Source organism: Xylocopa sonorina, chromosome 9 (genome assembly GCF_050948175.1).
Source record: "Xylocopa sonorina isolate GNS202 chromosome 9, iyXylSono1_principal, whole genome shotgun sequence".
Taxonomy (NCBI): Eukaryota; Metazoa; Arthropoda; class Insecta; order Hymenoptera; family Apidae; genus Xylocopa; species Xylocopa sonorina.
Window position 1 is genome coordinate 9106344 of NC_135201.1, and position 26456 is coordinate 9132799.

The window sequence follows — 26456 nt, forward strand, 5'->3', positions numbered from 1 at the left end:
TATTCAATTTGTATGCCATTCTAATTAAAGTTACTTGTATAGGCGTAATCCAGATGAAATTTAAAAAAAAGCACATCTCGTCAAACCGGCTAACATCATTGCTAAGTATGTTCACTACTTGACCGGATGTGATTTGATTCAACGCTGTTTTGCTAAGTCTTAACATCTACAAACATAAACCAATAGATTCAATATTATGAAAAAATCTCGTTCGTAAGATTTGAAATTTCTTTTGTTATCTTTTTTTGTTTAAGATTTACTGACAACATAAACATACGTTTATAATAAATGTGTGAAGATAATCTTTGTAAATATCATGATACCGTAAAGTTCTTTTATACTTAAAGTAATAGTTATCATGAAACGAATATGTCGCAGTATTGCTGGAATATTCGCTTTAACAATTATACTATGCGATTTCGTTGTATATGTTATCAATAAGCTTTGAAGGTCATTTCTAATCGGAGAACAAAATGTTAATTATTTGCACACGGAACAAATATGTTGAAAATTATATCATCTAAATGTACACGAGGTGTTCCATTTAAGTTGACCTATTTTACAATCTACAAAACAGCAAAAAGTGAAATTGTATATTCGATCAACATATTATTATTCTTTACACGAAAGTACCAAGTCATGACTTATGATACGTAATCATTACTTTACAATAGTTAAAAGATAAGTGACCGATACATATTGTATTTAACATTTTATGTTCTTAGAAACGCTCATAAACAAATTTTACCATGTTGGGTATTCGTAAGTGGTCAATCGTTTATGGTACGCGAAAGGATGTACAACCTTAAATAATCTGAAGCAACAGATTCACTATGCACGTCCACTAATTTCTGAAAATATTGTAAAAAATTAAAAAAGTCATTTAGAAACTAAGAATGATCGTTCTCAGTGCATTTCTATATAGAAATGAAAGTTATGCGCATCAGATAATATGCCCTCGGAAGCTATTTGATTATTGCGCAAAACATGTTTAGTATCTTTAACCGTTTTGAAAATATTCAAGCGAGTCAACTTAAATGGGACACCCTGTACATACCAATGCACTTCTCGCGAGTCAACTTTATAGATTTGTTTATATTAATTATAAAATCATCAATTTTACCGCATACTTTTCTATAAACTAATGAACTACAAGCGACCCTTAATTTCATGCCCATCTCTTGTGATAATAAGTCACTATGATGCATAAGGAACACTATTAACACCAAGCAAAACATTAAGTAACCGCCGTATGACAAAGCTTCCGCTCTTGTGATCGAATCGGTGCCATCCTCGATCTTGAAATAGCTTATAATCCATGAAATCATTAAAGGTATTATTACATTCAGGCCTAGGTATTGAGCTGCTGTTAGAAGGCCAATGAAAAAATACTCTTTCCCAAACGCACGGATTAAAGCTTTTTCTAAACATGGACGGTCATTTTTGTGATCAAATTCATCATTGTAATGCATTTCCTTCTGTTTCTGTTCCCATTTCTGGATTTCATAGTTCCAACATCTATAACAAGTGAAAAGATGTATATTTCATTCGTTTTCTCACTACGTTGCTAATTATTCTTTCTAACTGTTTTTTGCTACAGTGTTGTTTTTAATGTTGAAAGTTTTCCATAAAAATCACCACTTATAAACTTAGCGCTCCAACTGACGGGGAGTTTAAATCCTGTCTGCTTCAGTAATTGAATAGCGAAAAAAACAATTTAGATAGACGATATTATTATTACGCTTACTTTTCTAACCGCTCCGTGACTACCTTAGACTCATCTTCTTTTAAAGGGTGGTAAAGATCCGATAACTCGAGAGTCCCTTTAGCGCCTTTCAAAAATATTTCTTTCGACCATCTAAAATCATGCAAGGATAAAGCAAACGCTCAAAATAATATGTAGGATCAGAAGACATACCCAAGGAATAATCGACTAATCAGATTTACTCTTTTCTGTGGATTTTGTTTAGTGTACGCAAATTTTGTTTCCATTTCACTAGTTCTTTAAAACAAATTTCCTTCAACGTGTCCTCTAAACAAACTCTTACCCGACTAATACCTATTAGCATTTCCCGCGATACTTATACCGACTGATAAACGTCGCATGATTAATTTTGTCATTGAACAGAGTTTACTTGGAAGTTATCGGCTGTTTTCCTTTTCCCTCGATGGGACATTTTGACTCTTTAATTGAATAAGTCGTGCAATAAATATATTTTGCATAATTATCTCCTGTACAAAATGTAAAAGCGTACCAAATTTTTAAGTTCGTAACGTGCTATTCAATTCTGCCATGAATTAGAAGTGGGCGCCATTGTTGCCCACGTATTACGTCAATGCTGGTTCGACCAATCCGACGTTTACTTGCCAACGAGAGTGCGCATTTATTAATCGAGTTCAAACGTTGTTCCGCGCGCGTCGCGTCTCAAATGTCGGTGTGTCATTAATTTTAATTTCAATCACGATTAAAAGTGGTGCATTTATTTACCTTCACGATTACCAATGAAAATATCCAGACGTTTACATTTGTAATTCGTAACAACCAAAGTATTTATGTAAGTTATAAACTGTACTGATCAAAACGACATAACACCTACACCTAAGAGCGAAGACTTAAGCATCTTAAGGATCTTACGTAAGATACCACCGTCTGGAGGAATGAAGCAGTCGTTCGGGACATGAAAAGATCGGTAATGGGAATACTATGAATATTTTTTATTAGTATATAAAAGTATAGTTTGATTTACGATCCGATATAATGTAATAAAAGTCAGCAAACGTATACCTACATGTACATAAAAAAGAAAAACATAACAATGTATATAATCTCCAAAAAATAGCTAATTACGATAAACAATATATCACTATTCATACGATTATATTTTACATAATACGATCGATCATATCGATTTATTTACGGGATTTCCCGAGCACAGCATGTGTAATAGACTAATCGATCCTCGATGTCCATTATAAAACATTCTAAAATATGTGTAGAAAGTTACGATACATTTTGCGTCAATAATATATAATACAATCATTGTATGTATGTATGTATGTATGTATGTATATATATACATATATATAGAACGATTGTTTCGTTAGAGTTTTCAAAAATAGTAGTCATTTTCTATCCCAATCACACATTGAGACGATATCAAGGATCGATACCGTATGTATCGTTGGTGACTATTGCCACAGTAACTACTGTATGTGTGTGTGTATATATATCATATAAAAACATACATATGCAGACAATTCTAATTTCTATTTTCGTTCCGTAGCGATGGTCGCCGATACATAAGCGATATTACTTGGGTATTTGATGTCATTTAGTGTTGGTCAAGAAGATAGCGGCTACTAGTTTGGAAACCTCAGGTGAGAAGTTTGATCCGTATCTATATATATATATACATACGTATAATAAACGTTGTACATTCATATTATTTTCATCTAAAAGATCTTATACTAATTCGTAATTTAATATCTTAACTATTCATTTGGTATTTACGTAAACATCTAAAACTATAAACATTATTTTTTGATGGACCATGTAAGTACGTATAAAACTCCTCATGGTGTAAATGTGTAAAATTCGACGTAGAAAAATATAAAGTGTTCATTAGAAATGTGGGCGTGCCGCACAGCAGCACTCTTGTTTATATTTTACAAGGAAGTACTTGCAGAATAATGTTACACGGAAGTACAAAAATATTTTTCCTCGGATATCGTTTACGCGTGGAACTTGTAATAATACTTAATGAGATTGAAATTAGTGAGAAAGTATGGCTTTTGAATTATACAAGCTCTATCTCATCGTTTGATGATTTTCATCTATTAAGTTCTTTTTATTATATAATCATCGTTGTTCGTATTTGGCAACGTAAGATTGCTTAGCTACCTTAACTAATTGATCGTACATAGCACGATCAGTTTCTTTAACTAACGAAGTGAATTGACTGTAATTGTTCTGTAGTAAAATATGTGGGTGGTCGTACTCCTGTAAATTAAAGTATAATTATTTTTGTATCTAGTTCAGGTTTTAAATTAGTATTTCTAAATTTTTTGATATTTTCTTAGATCATAAATTTTACTTACTGCCATATGACCTTTATCCATAACTAAAACCTTATCACTATCCATAATAGTATTCAATCGATGAGCGATAGTAAGTACGGTGCATTTGGCAAATTTCTTTCGTATCGTATGCTGAATTAAGGCATCTGTTTGTGGGTCCACGTTGGCGGTAGCTTCATCGAGCATGAGTATTCGATTATTTCGTAAAATAGCTCTTGCTAAACAAACTAACTGTCTTTGACCAACGCTGTAGTTACTACCCCTGTCTAAAACACGACTTTCCAATCCTGTACCAGCGGTAATTACAGCATCCTTAAGTTCTACCTGTAATAATATAAATGTTATATTTATTATTATTAAAATGCATACATATGAGCGCAGAGAAAAAAGTGCGTACACATACGTGTGCGTTTAACATACCTCATCAAGTACTTCCCACAAAGCTTTATCTGTAAATTCATTGAAAGGATCTAGATTGCGTTTTAAAGTGCCAGAAAATAGAACAGGATCTTGAGGAATGATTGATATATGGCGACGCAGATCTTCTAAACAAATAGACCCAGTATCTACACCGTCAATTTCTATAACGCCTTCGATTTTGGCTAGCCTAAATAGAGCTGCTATCAGGGAAGACTTCCCGGCGCCAGTTCTTCCTACTATACCTATCTGCAAACCATTATAAGTCCATATAATTGTTTCCTTTTTATATTCTTGCTCAAACTTGAACAAAGACAACGAACCTTTTCTCCGGGGTTTATAACAAAATTCAGACCCTTTAATACCAGAGGGTCTTCCTCTGTGTATCTCAAATAAACATTTCTGAACCTAATCAATCCATCCATAGGCCAATGCTTCGGCGCATTGGCAGGAAGTGCAACCTGCTTCTCCGCTTTCTTTGCAAACTTTCCCCTATCACGTAAATTCGGTTCAGGAGTAATCTGCGTATATTCTAACACACGTTCCACAGCCATCATCTGGTTTGCTACTTCAGCATTCTGTCTCATACCCCACTGAATCATTCCGGTCATAGCCATTACTTGTGTGATGGCCAAACCCACTTGTCCACCAGAAAATGCTAAAAGTATTTTCCAATTTCAATTTATTATTACTATCTACTGAAGACTGTAAGTATTGAATATAAGCAGAAAAATACTGATGTAGCAAAAATATATATCGGCTAAATTCTTACATTGCTGTAATATGAGAAAGCTGAAAGTAACAAAGGACGTAAAGATGAAGCAAAAGACATCCAATGAAAATCCGAAGGCTGTGCTTGCCACTACATACATATAAACGGTGGACGTATGAACATCTTGTAACTTATCGAATTCTTTTCTCAGTATATCTTGTGCACAGTACGCTCTTATAGTAGTCAATCCATTTAGAGTAGCGTTTAGATGAGTGAACACAGGGGATCGAGCTGCAAGAAAGAGAAATTATTTTTTATTGATAGGATCAACATTGATATCAATGATTTACAGATAAAGATCAGTGATTTATACTCTAATATAATTTTTTTTTATTTAAATTTCGCAACAATACTTACTCATTCCTTCCATTCTTTTAATATTTTTACTAGTCTTCAGAAATACTTTTCTTATCCAATAAAAGACCGTGCCCAAAAATACTATAGGGATTAAGAAAAGGGGGTTGATGATGCATGACACAGTTAACGATCCAACCATCATCATACATATTTGGCCAGCATCGAGTATTGCTTTTGGTAACAGTTCATCAATGGCTCCCATATCTTTAGAAAATCTATTCAGGATACGACCACTGGGATTCGTATCGAAAAATCTCATGCCTGTTCGAATTAAAGCACTAAAGGCCATATCGTGTAATTTCTGACTGCACAATGCGCACACTTTGTAAAAGGCCAAAGATCTAGTTATACCAATACAAAATAATCCGACAACTATAGCTGTATAAATATACATATAATTGTACATAGAAGAAATGTCCAAATTTCTGATCGAAGTATCATTGGTTGCATTTAATGAAACTTGTTTGAGATAATAATTCCGGGTTTCTTCTTCACTTACTCTGAAAACATTCGAAATTTATAAAATAGTCTCGAGGAAAATAATGGTTGATGAAATATTTTCCAATACTCACAAAACAGGAACAAAATAGTCGTTGAGACTTGCAATAAATTGTGTACATATAAATAAGAAAAATAGCGTAAAGGCAAGACATAAATTGGCACCAGTTTGGAAGTACTTTAAGAATATTGGTCCCTTCACTACACCACGAGAGGTTCCCTCTAAGCCATCGTTCAATTTCTCAGGATCTTCATCTTCCTCTTCGTCATCCGTTCCTCCACTACTTGCTTCCGGAGTCCGACTCTATTGAAATAATGTACGTGTGTGTACGTACGTGTATAAATGACATAATTTAAAAGAAATAATGATCTTACTCTAGTACTTGACGATGAAAACTGTCTTCTCATAGCACTTCTTTCCAAAGTATTCTCTTCCTTCATTTCTGATTCCGCTGCTAGCAGTTCAGCATACTCTGGTCGTTGGTTTAATAAATCTTGATAATAAGAGAATACTGTAACTTTTCCTTGCTCTATTAGTATAATAGCATCTACATTCTTCACATACTGCAATTGATGAGTAGCTAAAATCCTTGTTTTTCCAGCTAGATACCTTTGCATACATTCTTCGAACAAATGCTTGCTAACATGAGTATCAACCTGAAATTTATATGACCATATACGTAACTATTTAAATTAGAATCATGCACAGAGTCAGATCTTTATCTTAAAAACACTCACAGCACTCAATGGATCGTCCAACAAATAAATATCAGCCTGTCTATATAGAGATCTAGCTAAATTAATCCTAGCCTTTTGTCCTCCAGACAAGGAACTACCTCTCTCCCCGACGATAGTTTGATCACCTTGTGAGAATTGCTTAAAATCTCGTAAGAGAGAACAAGCCTTAATAACCTTCTGATAGCGATGACGATCATAGGGTTGTCCAAAAAGAATATTCTGTCTAACAGTAGACCCAAAGACCCAAGCCTCTTGTCCAGCATAGCTCAGAGTTCCATTTACTTGTACATGGCCTTCGACCACATCTATTTCTCCAAGAATGGCAGATAGAAAGGAACTTTTCCCAGCTCCAACCATACCTATCACAGCGTACATCTTTCCCCTATCTATTTCTAAGTTCAGACCCTCGAGTGTATTCTCAGATTGACTTGGTTCCCATCTAGCCGTTAAGTTCGTCATCTTCACCGCAAACGTTTCGTCGTTCACTACTGAAGAACGTTTCCTTTCTGGAAAACATGGAATACATTAATGAAATATTAGAAAATTGTAATTTATTAATATCTAGACTTGAAATTTTATCTTTTAAAATGTTATCTTTATGCATATTTATCTATACGTATGAAACGTTTCTAAAGTCTTGAAATAGATGAAAATGCTAACCAGTCATAAGATTCGCCGTATTCTTCAGCAAATCGCTGGCAACAACTACCAGACCATTGTGCCTTCTCTTTTCCGAAGAATCATCCAGATTCTCGTAAACACCTACTTCATCATCGATATACGGTATATCCTGTTTGGAAGCTTTGTTGGATGCCTGTTTCGATACACTATTAATACTACCATTAATGCTTGTTGCAAATTTGTTTAAAGTAAATCCATTTTCCTGGAATTCCTCGTACAACAGGAAATGTTGCAATCTTCTTACGGCCACCATACATTCAGCAATTTCCGCAAAACCTCGTACAAACATTCCAGACATTGTGTGCGCCAAAATATTAAAATACGATGAGAAAACGAACACCTTGTCGGCTGATAATTCGTTTCCAAATAATAACATACTAATTAGAGTACAGTAGAGGGCCATTCTTGTTGTAAACAAGTTGAAAGTCATATAAATGCCCCTAATGTAGGCACTTTTGGTAACGACTTGCAGTTCTAATTTACGAGCAGTTTCGATCAAAGCGCAGAACGGCTTTTCCCAAGCGTACATTTTAATCACTTGGACTCCTGATATTATTTCGTCCATTAAACGCACTCTTTCATCGGTTTTTATCGCAGTTTGTAGTCGAAACTTGGAAGACAATTTCCCCGTATACGCTGTAACATATAAATAACATTATAAGTATCTATCTCTCTCTCCCTCTCTCTCTATCTCAACACACACATGCATACATTTATATAGAGATATAAACAGACTTTTGCATCGACATTTATTTTCGGCTACTTCAATCTAAGAAAAACAACAATATCATTCTTCTGGTTAATCGCGAATACTTATTGCAAAGATGCAATAATTTATAAATCTGTTTTAGCTATGTTTATAAAAATATCAATTCACACAAACATCCGCAACCCAGTAATTACATTACTGGAAACTTACATTGAATCGGCACAACGACGAATACAGCGGCTATACCAATTAATCCAGCATATCCAGCTTCGGTATAAAGAAAGTACGCTATAATTAATGCTGAAAGTGGGGCTGACCACATGTGATGAATGAAAATGGAAACGAGATCAAATCTATTCACATCATTAGCCACTAAATTGACTACTTTTCCTGGTGCTGTTTCTCCGAGGGCTGTTTTGCTAAGTCGTAACGCCTATTGCATAAAAGGAAATAGCATGATTATTTTGTGCTTCCGTTTCAAAGATTATACATCGTAACGATATATATAACAAGTTAGAAAATTATTTGGTGGGCTTGCTCTTTTAAATTACCTTTCGATACACCACAGAACAAGTGGCGACTCTGATTCTCGCACCAACGTGGAACGCGCCGAAAATTGCTTGATTAAGAGTAATCACATTCACAGCCGTTGCTATACAAATTCCAGCTGCATAAAGAAGCGCGGTCTCGTACGCTTCGTACGTTTCGTTCGTGCTTTTCTTGAAGTAACGTAGAAGCCCGCCCAGAAATATCGGTGTTCCCAATCTTCAAATTAATACGGTATATGGTCATAGAAATAAAATAAATTGAGGATACTGACATACTTTTAACTTATTCGTTTTAAATGGAGGCATCTTCGCATGATCACCTCGCAAATGGATATATAGAATAAAATATACCGAATAAAAAATTCATTTAATATCTGCATTAAGCCGAGCTTGCTGTACTCCCACAAAAAGGTACGGAAAATCGCTCTCAGTAGGCTGGCTCGCCTTTTGTGCTTCTTGGAATTTTCTAATTCGATTCTCCATTGTCTGCAAATCGTACGTTTATTAAATACTTTTTAAACGTTAGTAGCTCACAATATTTTATATACATACAAAATATTTAACTGAGAATGTATTAAATTATTAGTTAGGCTACCAACTTTTCTAATCGATCCCCCAGGACGTTTGACCGGTCAGTTTTCAAAGGATTATACAAATCATCCGTCTGCAAAATCTTCTTGTAACCTGTCTTGAATAAGTCTATTGTCCACCTGCATGTCATCAAATGTAATGGATAATTTAGCATATGCATTTCACCAAGAAAATAAGCAATTAAATTGTCAACGGTATGTTATTGTAACCGGTTATTTAATTAATGGTAACACATTCAGATACGTTTACTCATCAACAATTAACACGGGTTATTACACAGAGTAGTCCGTAACATTAAATTGAGCATCTTTGATAGTCCGTAAAAAAAATTGTTTCTAACGAAGAATAATCAGTATTTGACTTGTTACAAATGTATACTACAAGTTTCGAAAAACATGTCTCTTTTAAAAGTATTTTTAACTATACAGGATTACAGGTTGAAAAATGATAATTAAAACTTTGTACATGGTAATTATCTTTAAACTATTACGTGTTTACGATTATCACGTAAATAAGAATAGAACAGAAGTTAAGATTTCTTTTCCATGACTTGCAGTAAAAAACGCAATAGAAATAATTTTGTGAATGTAAAGTCACCTTGGGTGACGTAGCCCACGACAAACGGTTATTCTTTCTTGCGTAAATGAACGTTTGATAACATAGGGAAACATTGTCAAGGATTTAACAATTTATATATTTTAATTTAGAGTTCGAACGAGTTTACTGTTTCATAATTACGAAGTTGTACCAAATATATCTGTAACATATAACTTTACAGTTTTTTATATTCATAAACGTACAAATAAATAAATAAATAAATTGTTAGATCCAATGCATAAGAAAATTTTAGTGGCAAAGTGACTTACCACCAAAGCAACACTGATATAAGGTTCGCCTTCTCCCGTGGATTTGGTTTCGACTTCACATTGCTCGTGTCCATCTTCTTCGATGCGCCGCATTAACTTATCGCTTAAGCCGACCCTTTGACAAACAAAATCGAGAGACGGTTCGTTTTCTAATCCGTTTTGAAAAGAGAGAGAGAGAGAGAGAGAGAGAGAGAGAGAGATATCGAAAGTACTCGAAACGAAATCAAACGCGAGATAGAATCAAACACGTATAACTTTCAAGGTACACGCGTTGTTATCATTCGAGTAGTTTATCCGCTTGGGAGTCCTCCTGGTGAGGAAGTTAATTGCCAACTAATTCAACGATCACTTGAAAACTGACACTGATATAAGACAAGATCTTGATAACAGTTACTAAATCTGCGTGCTTAAAACTTTCATCGACGAATTCTGTTTCGACGAGGGTTCGCTCAATCCTGTAGTTCAAGACACTTTTGGCTCCCGCATATCACGAAGGAAAATAAGAGATACATCAGTCGACCACCTATATATATATATGTATACAAAAACAGCTATATATACGTGTGTACAAAAAGAGATCACGTATGCGATGTCAAATCCGAAGTGTGTACCTTAGTTTCCTCCCTTTATCTTTTTTCTTGCTTGATCATTCCTCAAATAATGGCTGGAAACACCGTAATGATCTTTTAGCGCAATATGTTGTACGTATACGTCACGATAGGATTTTATGATCTGATACTGAACCACGAGGGAATAGAATCGTTTAAGATACACATAATTGCTCCTAATAATATCCGAGAACGCCAATATCGTTTTCATTTCTCTGCTGTATAATTTAAAAAAAAGGAACCTGAGCATCTTTACGACACTGAGATTCGCTTTCCTTTTGGCTTTTTCTCTTCGAATGCTTGCGAGGGACTTTAGACGAGTTTATTTCGTTAATACGGATGTCCAAGATGACGGTTATATAATGCTATGAATGAAACATCTTGTATCGCGATGCCACTTGTACAAGGCTATGGGATGAATTACTTAGCGTCAATTCCTCGGTGCTTACAATTGAATGTTACTCAGCAAATCCCTTTAGGTGAGACATTTCACATTTACGGTCGAGACATTCGGTATCCTAATAAAAGAGACTCGAAATATATTATCCATAACAGAAGAATAGCAAGATATCTGGTTCCCAGTCGAGAACGGATTAATATTTAAACACCATGATCAAGCAAGCAAGAGATATTAGTATATAAATATACTATACTGTAATATAATATTACACATCCTTATACGTGTACGTGCCTATAACAACATGTAATAGAAATGATTGCCTAGAAATGTATGCCTAGAAATGAAAATTAATAATAAAAATAACTGTACGTGTAGCGAGAAACGAAAGTAGATGGAGAAAAATATAAACAAGAGGGACACGGTGGGCGTAATAATTGTTAAATTTATTAATTGCTTGCCAAGACCAGTGCAACTAGTATAGAAATATAAAGAGTATAGAAATCAATAAATTCGATACGTGATCTTGATTTGATAACACTTATCACCTCGAATTACTAACGTGCACTTGTAGATTACTGGATTACCAAAAGTCAAGGCTACTTGGGCGAATATATTTATTTCGAAGACGACTTATTTCCGCTTCCGTGATCGAGACAAGCGTAGAAACCTAGAAGACACGATCGCCTTCAACCCATTACTTCGCATTGTACTTTGTCTATTTGTCCATGCGACGAGTCCCGATTGAGATTTACAAACGTGCAACCGATTAATTGAAATTCACCGTGCGCGCCGAAGTGATGAACTAGATTCTAATGAATTGAGCAACTTCTTGCAACCGCTGGCGCCTTTTTAATTTACGAGGCTGCGTCTTTAAACACAAAGTCATGCAGTCGAAAAGATAAAAGCGCGTGCGAGCAAGCACAAACGCACGTATCCGATAGACACGAGTACATCGTGGAAACTTTGCTGTGTCATTAGAAATTTCGAACTGAGTACAACCATAACATAGTAACGTCGAAAATCCTACCGTTTCTGGGATGCGAATCACAACAAAGGCGAAAATCATCATTTAGTTTGTTAATTATCAGGTGTGCACGCGTGTCGCTGTTGAGATGAAATGATTCAAGTAATCTCTGCCACTCATAATTCAACGTTAATATCCCAGCCACTTGATTGCACACATTGTGCATACTAACGTACGTAAGATAACGAGAATGAGAAAGAGAATAAATAAATTGCTAGGAAGTTTATGGTAAAAGTGCGGCGGTGGGGGGAATGGTAATGCTTAAAATGATAGTTTCTTATCAGAAGAGAATATATCATGTAGTAGACATTTCTTTAGGATAATTACTTGTATGTAAGGAACAGGTAATCGTCATTTGTTCACGGTGCACAAGGTTACCAAGCGGATATAACTACGCTCGTCATGATTATTCAGCAAACAATTCTATCAAATAAGTCCCCTGAAAATTGCAAAACTTTTATTCATTTTAAATAGCCTGCTTAAAATACATACGGCTTATCTGAGTAAGTAAAGGAAATAAATTTGTATAAATTAATTCTAGTTATCTTTATCGTTATATTATTGCACACATTATGCAGCTTACGCAGAATTGGCAAAAAAGAAACTGTTCCCAATCATGCATAAATATTTCTTTAAACACGGAAAATGTTCTTTTTCGAAAGCAGTTAAACTTTACAAGATTCAACACGGTACATCGCAATTTTTTACTTTGAATTTTATCTTTCATCGAAGAAAATTACGATGTTCAAAATTTTGTTTTTTCTTTCATCACGTGTACAACTAATTTGAAATTGTTTAGTGTAAAAGAATACAACTTTAAATTGATGAAATAAAGTCAACTTCATAATTCCTGCTATCGTAGAAGGAGAGAAACAACAAATTTAACCGTTACATTGTGCGATATATTGTGCCGATTCTACATCTCATGTACACAAACATATGTATATACGCAATGTCGTAAAATAAGTTACACGGAAGGTAAACGAACCGTTATTACTTATTATCTCCTACGAAGATTTTACCAAATTGATGCAAATTACTGGAAGATAAACGTGTCGTAAAAAGAGATAATCGATTAAATTACAATTGCAAAAAGTCCATTAAGAATGTAAGTAATTAGCACGGTTTTCCTCGCAATTATCTATGCTTAATTATTATTAAAAAACAAGATCAATTTAAAAAAAGAAAGAACGTATAAATGACCATAAATAGACTCTCGGCAAATCCTTCTAAGAAATAACGAAAATAATATGGCCAAGTCATTTTAATTAACAACTGTTGAAATAAATCGCGAAGATTTACCAACGACAATTGAAACGCGTTATGCAATAAGAAGTTAAGTAGTAGACTATTATTGCAAAGTTAAACCATAAAAGGAATTCCGCTGCAAAGTAACTCGGTAAGTCTCTTCAGCCCGTTATTTTATCTGCGAATAAAAATTTTCCACCTATTAGATATCTAAAAATATTTTTATATCCAGTTATTGTTTTGTTATTAACCATGGGTCACTGTTTAATAATCGCGAGTATACGCCTTCTAGTTGTGCAATGTAGAGTCAGGCTAATGGTCGCATTAAACGATGCCACGCGAAATTGTTATCGAGACAGAGTAGTTGAGAGATGGGTTAACTGTGGATGACACGTGATGTGTAACGTACACGTAATATACCACTGTTCTTTTCAATTCGATTCAATACGTGCTAGAATGGTCGTACGATCAGTAAACAAATCGCAATATCCTATACCCATCGGATGTACATTTGCACCTCCGTAAAAGCCAGCCAATTGAAGTAAACTTTTCATTTCTAGAACTGAGCATGCTCGTTAAAACAATATCTCAAAATACACGTGCTTCTCGTCGCACGGTAATGCTAACCCTCGTTTCTCCACCATTTTTCGATACCCGATTTATATCAATTATGAAGTCAACACATAGAATACTGCTATCCCAACGTACATAGACCGAATAAACTTTAGGTCCATCCGAAAATCGTTTTCTGAAAAGGTGCCTTTCTATAAGTAGTTTACTGGCAAAGATATTTTCAGATCGAAGGATAAGAATGCCGCTTATGCTTAAATGTGGCGTGCACACTGGCCTCGATGTTAATATCGCGGCACTTTGTATATGCACATGTACATGTGGACATGTGTATGTGCACATTTAATTGTTATTCAGGAGGGAATTTTGATCAGGAACAGTTGAATGGCCGATAGACGCCAGACAGTTAGTAAATGTATCTTTGATTACTCACTCTCTGTATCAATGCAGTTTGCTATTTGTTCGATCGAAGAATGTGACATTCTATGTATAAATTGAATTTACTTTTATCCGATGAGGAACACGCATCAAATTTTAATACACGCGTATTTGGCGCAAAGCCTGCGCCACTACTGACTACACTCCTCGACTTTCCTCAGCTTACCTCTTCGATACGTGACGTACTATACCACTACGAAGACACTGCTGTATTCAATTGTCGATATATAGAAGAGTGGTATATGTATTATTTTTTCTTTTTTATACTAGATGCGATCTTTAGATTTGTCCTTGTTATTACATCAATATATTTCTAATTTATTGTAGGCACTCTGGAATAATTAGGAAACAAGAAATGATCATTTTCTTTTGTACCTTTAAATGTATCCTTTAACTATTTTTTGATTCTATTTTCATACTTTTTTACACATCCCTTGCTTAAGTGCAAAGTTTGTTCAGAATCTCTTTCTGAAAATTTAGAATAGCGTGCAGTTGGGAGAGAACTGATAAAAGCTGACACAGAGACGTGTATAGTATGTGTTCAATCTAATTGTAAATATGCGTCTAACCTAATCTGGTCGTTTCGAACACAACAAAGAGGGAGGCTTAGGAATGAAAACAATTTATTTTATCCTCAAATCAGTGTGCTACTTATAAAAATATTAATATCGTTACAATTTTCTCAGTTTTAATACAATATATGCTTATATGATATGCATCATGTATAGTACCATAAGATACTTATATGTATGTACATTTGTAAATATTCTTTCTTTCATTCCTGCAAGTCGTTAAAGAGTAAAATCTTTAAAATATGATTTTTGTTCTTACATAAATATTGTCATTCGCGTTTTGACGATCGTTTGCTCTATTTCAAATTTAACATTACAATTTCGTAGGCACTGTACAATAATTTTGCACTAAGAAACACTATGTATCTCTTCCTGCTGAGTCAAAAGGGAAAAAGTTAATAATTTCAAAAGATTTTAAATGGTGCACAGCGCGTACACACATACTTTACACATACGTCACAGACTTAACATTGGCTAAATAAAGAATACATTGAATGAGAAAAAGTATCTTGTTTAGAATGTGCACAGTTCGGAACATTATTAAATATTAAGGCCACTCTTTTCCTCGCTAGAGAAATCGCGTATTAGAGATATAAACATTTTGTTAAATTGCACTATTCCATCAAAGAAATGGTGATCAAGTACTATGAACTTTTATGTTTTGTACAATTATTCTCAACGTTTACGCGGAGTAATGAATATCGTGGCAGCTTAAATTTAAGTGCTCGTTCATTCATGTAATCATTAAAATATGAGATATTACAAAAAGAACTACTATCATAAAAGAAAGTATCTGGCAGTTCCTTCCGAATGACACAAAAAGATCTTCAAATAATTAAAGTGTTGGCATAATTTGTAGATGTTTCGTTTGAATGTTGCACTAAACACCTAGCAAAAATTCGATATACTTCTAAAAAATAAAATTAAAATAGAATAACTACTTAGTTGTATTTGTTATCCGTCGAATATAAAGGCATCACTTTTAGTACAGAAGAAAAACATAATACTTCTAAAACACACTGTGTATCAGAACTTTTTTCTCTCTCTAAATTGATCTTTAATGATTATCGATTTTGAGGACTTGACAACATTAACGAAAGTTTCTCACGGGCATACGCCAAATTTTTAGCCAAACCTTTACAGCATCCATTCTCTTTTATAGTTTGAAATCTGTAAGTTCTGAAATTATTCTCTGTGTCTATATACGTAACAGCCGACATTAGAGGACACATAATAATTTTTGTGTGGTCCAAAAAGTTGATCTAAAAATCAATTATTATGAAAAATTAAAATAATTGTATTCGAAGATGTGTAACTTAAATGAAAATAATGTTTTTAGAATGTTTAATTGCTCACTTGTACTGTTCCATTAGTCAATTGCATTACTACGGCACTCTGTGTTCTAAACCATTGATGCATGTATGGTATCCTAGACATGGCATCGCATGGTTGTACAGTAACTGAACTTCCAGCTTTCATTAAATGTTCCTTCATGTATTTTAAGAAGAAACTCATTAGCCTCATTTTTTTCTCTAATTCAGGTGCATATTCTTTGACAGTGTAATATAATTCTTTCCCTTCACGGTTTATATAATGAATATTAAAACAATTGGCTAACATTATTAATCGGGTACCGTCGTTGAACATCACACCCACTCCATCATCAGAAAGTTGGTATCCGAATCCGTATTTATCCGAGTAGTCAACCCATTTACTTATCCAAACAACAGGCTGTGCGGCTGGATCTGTCATTTCATCTGTACAGTTTAAAGAACATGTATAAAATAAATGGAGTAGAATAAGTTCTCTTGTAAACAATTACATTTTATATAATACTATCACTTTGATAACTGGTTTTCATCTATATTTTCTTGAATGTTACAAATTAACAAAAATAGCGTCAATAATGTTTAAAGCTTTAGGCGATTTACCTGCTGATGAAGTTGTTTCTTTACTTGGTGCAGTCTTTAATACACTAGCCAGCTGTTCTAGCAGTGACTGAAGCATTTTTCTAATGTCAAGATTTTTTCTTTGAACTTCGTTTACCGCATCTACATGCTTTGTCTTACGCGCCGGACTGTTAGGTACACGAAATACGAAATCTTGTCCTTCTCCACCTACATTAGTATTCATTTCAGATAATGGCTTACGTTGATTATGCATTTCCAACATGTCTAGACGAGGTGCCATTGTTAAACACGATACCGGTAAACTAGCTGGCATAAAACCTATAACAAGATTAAAAAACTTTGCAATTGAAATTATTCCATTAGGGTAATGACAATGGTTTAACATTTCCATAAAAATTTACTATATTTACCACAGGTAAAGAATGGGTCTTTTATTAATTTCATTATGGAAGGACGTCTTGATGGATTTCCTTGCAACATATTAGATATCATGTTCATTGCTATTGTATTGATATGCGTAGGAATTTTATATTGTACTTGTTTAATTCTAGCATAAGTTTCCTTCAAACTAGATGTTTCAAAAGGTGGTTTTCCCACAAGTAAAGTATACATAATACATCCAATACTCCATATATCAACTTCATAGGAGTGGCCAGCTTTAGTTAGAATTTCTGGTGCTATATAATTAGGTGTTCCACACAGTGTCCTGTTAATGAAGTAAAATATTAATTTTTTTACTAAATATATATAATAATATATATGTACACAGAATAGATACTTCTTGCGTTCTCCTTCGTGTTCCAATCTAGTGGCTAATCCGAAATCACCAATCTTCACCTGTAGGTCATCACTTAAAAATAAGTTACCTAACTTTAGGTCTCTGTGAATTATTTTATTCTGATGCAAATAGCTCACACCATCTAAAATTTGCTTCATATAATATCTGGTTTCACATTCTGTTAGTGCCTTTCTACGCTTATGTAATTCCATCATTGACTGGAAATTATAACAATTATGTCAACAATATTCATGCGTTTCAAGGAAGATTAGTTCAATGAAATTGTTAATAATTATTCACCCTTTTTCGACATAATTCTAAAATTATATATATGTTTTGTGGATCATCAAAAAAACCATAAAAGCCAACAACATTTTTATGATTCAAAGTTTGATGAATGGAAATTTCTTGCGTCATTTTTTCTCTATGATTGGTCTTCGTAATTTGCGACTTTGGCACAATTTTCCCAGCATACACACAGCGTGATTCTGATTCCTTGATCTCGTAACATTTTGCAAAACCACCCTACACAGTCACACGTACACAATAAAAATAAGATATGAAATATATACATATATTTTATATTTGTAACAAATAAATAGTACATAAACAATATAGAAATCAATTGTATATTACCTGTGTGTTTAAGAATATACAATGCAAATAGAATTAAAACAATGAATTACTAGAAACATGTCCTACAAATTTGTGATATTTATTACATTGATATTATCATCAAAGTAAAGTATGAAGAATCATATTTTATGAAAAATATCATTCAATTCAGGAGGCAAAGCAACAAGTGCTCAAACATTTCGAATGGAAGAAGTAACAAACTTCTTTGAACAGACAAATTGGGAAACAATACGACGAGATTCCGTCAAACTTTCCAGGTAAAAAGATAAAATCTATTAAATTATTTTTATTCACAAAACTGTACGTACTTTTCCAAAGAATCGTCCTCTGAGATAACTTTTCCCCGAGTTTACATCGTATATCACATTTGGAATGGATTCTTTTTCGTCTTTCGACATTTTTTTACTACTTCTTTCACCGATTCGTTTAACGTATACTGGGAATCTTCGTGTTACGGTTAATACTGCTTCGTTACTTGCACGTCCCGCAAAAAAGAAGTATATTCTACGCCAACTTTCTTCTCAACTACAAATTGCTGTTTTTGTCATGCAGGAGATAAGCAACGGATTTCAATATTCAAATCCCACTTTCTTAACCAATCCCGCGTTTACCTGCGCATACAACCAACTGTAGAAAAAGTCCTTTGGGATCTGACCAACTCTGATGTTTCGTTTGATACTATAACCATGATGGACCAATCAGAAATTACTTCACTATAAGTGATAGTTATATATATATATAAAATGATTGACAAATTTCACTAACCTTGAATCTTCATATTCATGAGTGTAAGAAGAAGTGATAATTGCATAACTGAATGCAATTGCTATAAACTATTATTCAAATTAAATCAATTCGTTTTGTAGTGCTGTTTTTACGCTTACATACATTGTTTTGTTATGATAAAACATTACATGAGAACGCTTCGTAAGATGGAGGACATCCGGTATTGTCAGTACGTACAGTAAATTGTGTGGTGTGGTCGATGCTTCTTTTTCCGGCAACCGGCGTCCATTTTGCTTGTTGGTTTGTCTAAGATTGGCGCGTTTCACAATTTATGAACGGATTGTTTAGCAATAAGTGAAACACGTAAGTAAATTTTAACGGTGATATGATTTGCATTTAATCGGAGTTCTTTTTGTTGGTTGTATAACACACTTCGTACATTATAAAAGTGATCGTGGGACAAAAGAACTTAGTAGACCTCCGAAATTTTAGATAGCGTCTATGTTGCCTGTTTTATATTGACGACGAATCTGTTGCTTATTGTGACGTTTTTAATTAAACATTAGATACATTAATAAATGGAGGGTGCGCCAACCGGTAGAGGTGGATTCCGTGTTGGCCGTGGTGGTCCAGGCGGTCCAATGCGAGGACGCGGTGGTTTTGGGGATAGAGCAAGGTATGTGAATGGGTACATGTATGTATACATATATATGTACACTTTACATAGATAAGTTAAGAAGATAATCATATTTGGTTGTACAACGTAAAATAGTATATGGGAGTAATAGTGTAAAACAACAAAATCTTACGATGTTTGATCAGAGGTGGGCCTCCAAGAGGCGGAGGTATGATGAGAGGTGGACGAGGTAATGGACCTGGTGGTGGAATGAGAGGTGGACCACTTGGAATGAGAGGCAGAGGAGGTCCGCCTGGTAGAGGTGGTCGCTGTGGACATTTTCCCCCTGGGTAATTACATTATATTAAATAATTTATCGTTGAATTCTTTTGTTTAATACTTGTGTTGATGTTAAATGTTATATTAGAGGTCCACCGGAATCAGGAATGTCAAGTGGACCAGGAGGTGGTGGATTACCACCTCCAGGAATGGGAGGACCACCACGTGGTGGCAGTAGAGGAGGTGGAAGCAGTGGTTTCCGTAGCAGAGGGAGGGGTGATTTTAGTAGGGGTGATAATCGTGGTGGTAGCAGTAATTTTCGTGGACGAGGGGGAATGGACAGAGGAAGCAGAGGAGGATCTAGGTAGAATTTATGAGTTTAGCTAAATTTAAAATTGTATGTGAAAACCAGCGTTTGTGTACATATGCGCACAAATTCATTTTTATTTTTAGAGGTGGATCAGGTAGAGGAGGTCCAGGAGGTAGAGGGAGTTTTGGAGATCGTGGCAGCAGAGGAGGTAGTGGTCGTGGTGGTGGTGGCCCATCGAAAAGAGGAGGTGGACCATTGGGTTCTAGTGGGCCATCTAAGAGGCCGAGATTCGATCAGACTTCTTCACAACCTGCAAATGGTTATGCAACCCAACCACCAAGGTAACTGTTTTCTTTGTTTAACTTACAGAAAACTATTATTTTTAATAAATATGTCAAATTTAATTGATTTATTGAAAAAATTATGATGCAGTCAAGGTGGCTATGGAGGAGGTACCAGTAATGCCTATGGTGGAGGACAGCAACAGCCGCAGCAACAACAGTCAGTGGGATATGGTGGTGGCTACGGATCACAGAACTATACTCAATCATCGTATCAGGGTTATGAAAGTTATCAACAACCACCAGATTATGGTCAAACAGCCGTGAGTTAACGTCCACTATTCATTAAGTGTCATAGTCAGCAGTATGTAGTGGGAAAAAAGGAAAAACAAATTGCATTCTCATATCCAGGGTTATCCACCATCAGCAGCTGCTGATAACAGGTATGGAGGGGCGCCTACTGTACCAGCTACAGGAGCTTTTAGTGCTGGTGATCCTTACAGTTATGGCAAAGCACCACCATCAGGTTAGTATATATGTAGTATATGTATACATATATGTAACAGTATAAACTGATAAAACTGTTGCATAATTCAATTTTTTCGACACTGTAAAAAACAAAATAATTAAGAAGTATATCATAACATTTTCGTGAATGAAATGAAGGGCGATATTATTGTAAAAGTCGTGAGTTAATTAATGTAATATACTGCGTGCACAGCGAGTTACCAGCAGGAGGCAGTGGTAGCAGTAACAGGGGGTGGGGGTGCAGGTTATACCCCTGTAAAACCCTATGATGACCAATCGTCTAATACCACTTCTATGAGCAACAGGGGTGGTTACTCGTCGCAACTTTATGGTTAGTTTTTTCCAGTCGCCACCACATTCTACACCATGTATTCATCTTTTCCTCAGTTTTGTTTGGAAAAAAGACGAAAAAAGATATAAGATGGAAAGTTAGGAAAATAAGTAATTAACAGTGGCTTGCTTTCATACTTTACAATCGTTTGCACTTGTTATACTCAAATATAAATCGATTCAGACGAGAAATGCTTTGATCATAAACAAGTTAATATGTTACTCTTAAGAATGCGTGAAACAAAAGTTATTTTTATTTTTCTATTTTCATTGGATTTTGTAAAATTCAAAAGGATTGTATTTTATAACTGTACGTTATGTTGAAAAAAAGAGAAGAAAATTCAGGATGGGGAAGAATGTGGACACTACAATTAATTTCGTTTCGATATCAGCACTGCCGCACTGCCTCCTGCCCATCATTCACTCGAGAATGACACTGTATCATTTGTACTTTCATACTCGTACAAAATAATGTTAACCCTTTACACTCGAGAGACGACTATCAATCATTAATTCGAACTGCTTTCGAAAATTCCCGAATGCAAAGGACTAATAATTTGCGAAATTCATTTTTATATAGGTAAACTAATTACGATTAAAAATTTAAGTCTAATAGCTTGCAGACTTTTCTCGTCTGATTCACGTCTACATTACCTTGAAGCAAATTACTGTTAATCCACAATTTTTGTTAATTCTTGTTTTGTTGTATTTGCAGATTACTCGAGTCAAGATGGTGTATACGGAAAACAAGATTATGGTAAGTACAATTTACAATACAAATGAACTTTTTTAATTTGTGAGAAACAGTATTCTATTATGAAAGAAACATTAGGATCAGTTTTAAACATACTACTAAGAAAACAATCGTATTTTTCAATCTAACGAAACAAATAGTTGAGAGAAACAGAAAAACGGAGTTCCGTTGTGAATTTCAAATTCATATACATATATTTACATATTCATATTTGAGAAAGTACAGAGATGTTTAACATTATGCAAGAAAAATTATAGCATAGGATCATTGTTACTATATTTTTAGAAACTGAAACCAATATAATGGCAAATAATAGTTTCAGTAATAAATAATAATTATTGAACGAAACAAATAACAACTATAAAGTACTAGTGTAGGATTTATTTCTATAATTATTAAAACAAATTTAGTATTATGTACGGAAGTAACAAAGGAGAACAAAATAATGATGTCCCATTAATATATGTATGTGACAGCTTATATTATATATAAGATTAAATACGAAATCACGTAAAAAACAAAACTATATGCTTAAAAAGATGATTGAATGGAGGAGCTATGGTTGTTTACAGGTGGCAGTGCTGGTTACCAAAACGCCCAGTCTCAGCGACGTTATTAAATAACACATTGAAATGAAATTAAAAAACAAAAACAAAAGAAAAATTTAAAAAGATCGTTCCTAGCGCGTGAAAAAGTTGGACAAGTATCGTTTGTCATGAACTCTAAGTGTTTTATAATTATTCATCGGTTCGTCGACAACAGATTTTTATATTAGTATATAAAGGAAGGAGACCAGAAAAAAAGAGAGCAATAATGCACTCAAATGAGATTATTGTATGATTTTCTCTCTTTGTTACGCGCATGGAAGGTTCGTTGAATTGTGCGGTAAGCGCAAACGATTATTTAATTACGATTAAAAAAAAAAGGATATAAGGTATAAATGATACAAGCGTTTTATACTTGACTTTACAGTATAACATTCTATCTTTGTCACGTTTGGTCAACAACATTGCTTTAGGATTAAGTTCGATTAGTGTACAGTTTTCCTTTATTTTCTTTTTTTCCTTGAAAATTAGTCTGCGATTGTGAAATAGCCTTCAGTCGTAATTATCTTCATTGTAATTAATAAGGACAAAGATATTTACGCTATTTGCAAAGTCATTGATGAATTGATCATTGTGAACACACACAATATTGTTAGAGGATTCTAAGTATTGAGAGATAAATATCTTGCATTCTGTGTAGAGAGAAACAAAAAAGCAATTGTATTTTATGGTGTATTTCGTTTTACATTTAACTATGAATCGAAAAAACAATCTTGTATTAGAATAATGTTGCCCCATCCCTTTTTATGCGTTCAATAATGCGATATCTCGATTCTGACAATATTTTTGCAAGCAACAAGTTCGTAATATAATAGACCAGTCTCACTGTTGCGGCATTTCATTTCGTATACGTACATTTTAACATACATAGCGCAATTTTTACGCGGAACAAGTGTAAAATACTCTGCTTAGAAGTGACAAAACGATTTCTCTGTTTCTAAACCATCATACGTAAAATGTAAAAAAGCATTTGATGATGATTTTAAGAATTTATTTTAATAATCACGTAAATCGTAATAATATATCGAAATGTCACACTAGCAGAGACAATCAAAACAAAATTAGTGACGATTAAAAGGAAGAATAGGTGTTTATACAAAATCGAATAGCTATGAATATTTGTCCCAGCCAATTGTGTACATTAGAGTACAGAACAATTATATATGTATATATATATAAACACATACATACAACTGGTCTAATATATAATAATTTGGTCTTATGTTCTATTCGTTATTATAAATAACTATAAAATTATTTGAACTGTGTTAAAATTCATTATCGCATGTTATCGGTATATAGTGATAGTGAATCAATTTAATATTGTAAGTACTAGATTAATAACAAGCAAACAGAATGAAAAGAAACTTTAAAAAAACATGAGAAAAAAAACAGTAACATTTTTCATATTTATTATTTCCTTACCTTTAACAAGAAAGAGAGAAACTATATGGACTGAATTGTAAAGAACGCATAACAATGAAAACAGGGAAAACCAGCAACTGCCATAGGAAATCACATGTAAATAAAGTATTATTCAACTGAAAAGAGTACATAACGTATTCATGTAAAATCTAACGTAGGTATAAAACTTTTGTTAAAAAAAAGCAATAATCTTTCACAAGATGAATATTTTAATTGTCTAGGCGAAAAGCAATGCGGAAATATCTTCTCTTTCGTTTTAGTTTGTATGTGTGTCTGTATGTATATGTATATATGTACACACGCATACAAATATGTATTTGATTTAAAGAACATTTGAAAATTCAGAACGAAATGCAATATTATATAATAACAGAATTGATGGGCAGTTTTAGACATATCAAAAGAAAAATTTGACAAAAACTAAGTTTATTTCACAGGCGTAACAACAACCTGAGATACTTAGGGAACAGAAAGAAAGAAAGAGACAATACTACCTTCCCCCTGTAACCAGCAAGGAGAATACCGATTCTGATAACAATACGATATTACATATATGAATAAAAATGATGACTGTATGATACAATATCAATTATTGTCCAATGGCATCAGGTATATCATAATTGAGAAATGGAAAGAATTATTTTTCTGCTAGAATATATTTCATAGTATCTTGCATTAATTAGAAAATTTTTGTTTGTCTTTTCTTACTGACTGTGATCGGTATTAAATAGATCTTTTCCGCGTTGCACCCAATTTTTTTTATTCAAGATACTACTGCAATTCTTTTTCAATGCAAATAGTAGTCAGGCTCACTCGAACCATTGTTTTTCAAGTTATTACACGCAAATTATTAAACACACACACACATACACATATTTATTTTATATATAAAAGGGAGAGAAAGAGAGAACGAAAACATATTTGAAATGCAAAAGAAAAGAGACCAATAGTATATATTAAAAAACAGAGAAAAATGAATGGAAAGCAAGCAACAAGAATGAATTAAATTTATGATAATATATATTACGCTCGTATGTATTAAAAGACAAATGCTCGAGTAAACCTCAACCCGAATTCAGGTGAGTAAAATAAATCTATCCGTTTTTTATAAAGAAATAAAGAAAAGCGAAATCTGCCAATTTATTGCAAAGCAAATGTTAACAAAGATAATAATATCTAGATCTGTATCTATCGAGTGCTAAGTGGAACAATGAAAAATATATAGGATAGTTTTAATATGTGGTAACATACCATTTGTATTTGTAGAAAGTTAGATACTAACTTTTATTTTTATATTACTCCCTTAAAAAACGATGAAGTATATATGCATATCATAGGTACCGGATGTTGCATATGTGCAAAAGTTTCTTTGTTTTCTTTTTTTAAACTTTGAACCGCTTTATACACATGCGACACTTGCAGTATATTTTTAAATTATTGCAATGATGGTAAAGTAACAATTGGTGAGATACCGAAAGAAAAAAAAAATAAATATGATTAATTGTGATGTTAAGGTAAAATGAAACGAGCAAAAGCGATAGAATGTACTGAATCTTAAAGAGAAAGAAATTTAGCAGTACAATATATTTTTATAATTTAATTGATAATGTGAACAATAAAATGATTCAAGTATTAGGCATAACTGCGAGAATGATACATAGGCATTTGTAAGATTTCATTCTTTCTGTATTGTTCGCTATTTTCTAATTTGTTATTATTAATTTCTTTAGGTTGATAAAGACTATGCTGTCAAAGATGGTCGCACTACCAATTGATTGAGCCAAGCAACATCTGCCACATGACTGGCATCGACGTTGTTCTCTAAGAAGATTCAAGTCTTTTTTTTTTATTTTCTAATGGCGAGTATTGTAAAAAGGTACGAAACTAATAATATATACTTTTTTATTGTTTCTATGTTGTTTACTTGTATTCCGTTTTTATATAAAAAAGATAGTAATAATAACTTGCGTGTCAATTTCGATTGTTGATATCTTTACTTTCAAAATCTTTCAAAATGTTTGTTTAACAATATAGCATATTTTCTTTTATAGTTAGGAAACTTTTTCGAATCCTACTAAAATATTATGTAATCTTAAAACGTAGCATCACATATTTCGTTCTTACAAAATAAAATGCGCAATACACAAAAGTATAATCTCAACGT

At 33.6% G+C, this 26456-nt stretch overlaps 4 protein-coding genes and 1 long non-coding RNA gene across 10 annotated transcripts in view; 2 read left to right on the forward strand and 3 right to left on the reverse strand.

The window, feature by feature from the left end:
• LOC143427534 (ATP-binding cassette sub-family C member 4) overlaps positions 1 to 24267 on the reverse strand; it is a 29971-nt gene extending 5704 nt beyond the window's left edge. The window contains exons 1-4 of one of the 3 annotated variants that reach the window (XM_076901749.1): positions 1919 to 2018; positions 1748 to 1858; positions 1344 to 1518; positions 35 to 166 (exon numbers count right to left, since the gene is read on the reverse strand). In XM_076901749.1, the coding sequence (XP_076757864.1) occupies positions 35 to 166; positions 1344 to 1518; positions 1748 to 1858; positions 1919 to 1992 (492 nt within the window). In that variant the 5' untranslated portion in view covers positions 1993 to 2018. Of the gene's footprint in view, positions 1 to 34; positions 167 to 1130; positions 1519 to 1747; positions 1859 to 1918; positions 2019 to 24260 lie in introns of those variants that run through there. The other 2 variants (XM_076901747.1, XM_076901750.1) reach the window with 2 other exon arrangements.
• LOC143427535 (ATP-binding cassette sub-family C member 4) lies at positions 2692 to 14691 on the reverse strand. Its single transcript, XM_076901751.1, has 16 exons — positions 14538 to 14691; positions 10255 to 10369; positions 9397 to 9507; positions 9149 to 9283; positions 8801 to 9014; positions 8460 to 8682; positions 7520 to 8176; positions 6860 to 7365; positions 6497 to 6778; positions 6196 to 6425; positions 5624 to 6123; positions 5267 to 5497; positions 4818 to 5152; positions 4498 to 4743; positions 4099 to 4401; positions 2692 to 4000 (listed from the first exon to the last, which is right to left on the reverse strand). Exons 2-16 carry the CDS (start codon positions 10326 to 10328, stop codon positions 3860 to 3862), a joined length of 4188 nt encoding a protein of 1395 aa, XP_076757866.1. The 5' UTR covers positions 10329 to 10369; positions 14538 to 14691; the 3' UTR covers positions 2692 to 3859.
• On the forward strand, positions 13728 to 17797 carry LOC143427598 (uncharacterized). The gene is made up of 2 exons (XR_013102331.1): positions 13728 to 14005; positions 17576 to 17797. It is a non-coding gene; the product is annotated as an uncharacterized LOC143427598 (long non-coding RNA).
• Polo (Serine/threonine-protein kinase polo) lies at positions 15161 to 19048 on the reverse strand. The gene is made up of 7 exons (XM_076901792.1): positions 18747 to 19048; positions 18103 to 18327; positions 17803 to 18020; positions 17435 to 17730; positions 17046 to 17342; positions 16471 to 16871; positions 15161 to 16376 (listed from the first exon to the last, which is right to left on the reverse strand). Exons 1-7 carry the CDS (start codon positions 18834 to 18836, stop codon positions 16179 to 16181), a joined length of 1725 nt encoding a protein of 574 aa, XP_076757907.1. The 5' UTR covers positions 18837 to 19048; the 3' UTR covers positions 15161 to 16178.
• On the forward strand, positions 19372 to 26135 carry LOC143427566 (uncharacterized). Of its 4 annotated transcripts, none has more exons than XM_076901809.1 (10): positions 19372 to 19527; positions 19731 to 19840; positions 19987 to 20130; positions 20208 to 20423; positions 20513 to 20710; positions 20802 to 20973; positions 21062 to 21176; positions 21372 to 21509; positions 22224 to 22265; positions 26023 to 26135. In XM_076901809.1, the coding sequence occupies exons 2-10, from the start codon at positions 19743 to 19745 to the stop codon at positions 26025 to 26027; spliced, it is 1128 nt and encodes a 375-aa protein (XP_076757924.1). In that variant the 5' UTR covers positions 19372 to 19527; positions 19731 to 19742; the 3' UTR covers positions 26028 to 26135. The 4 variants fall into 4 exon arrangements, with proteins under 4 accessions (XP_076757924.1, XP_076757923.1, XP_076757926.1 ...); XM_076901808.1 differs by lacking the exon at positions 26023 to 26135 and adding an exon at positions 22835 to 22900; XM_076901811.1 differs by lacking the exon at positions 21372 to 21509 and having other exon boundaries at positions 26023 to 26134.
• The last annotated feature ends 321 nt before the right edge of the window (positions 26136 to 26456 follow it).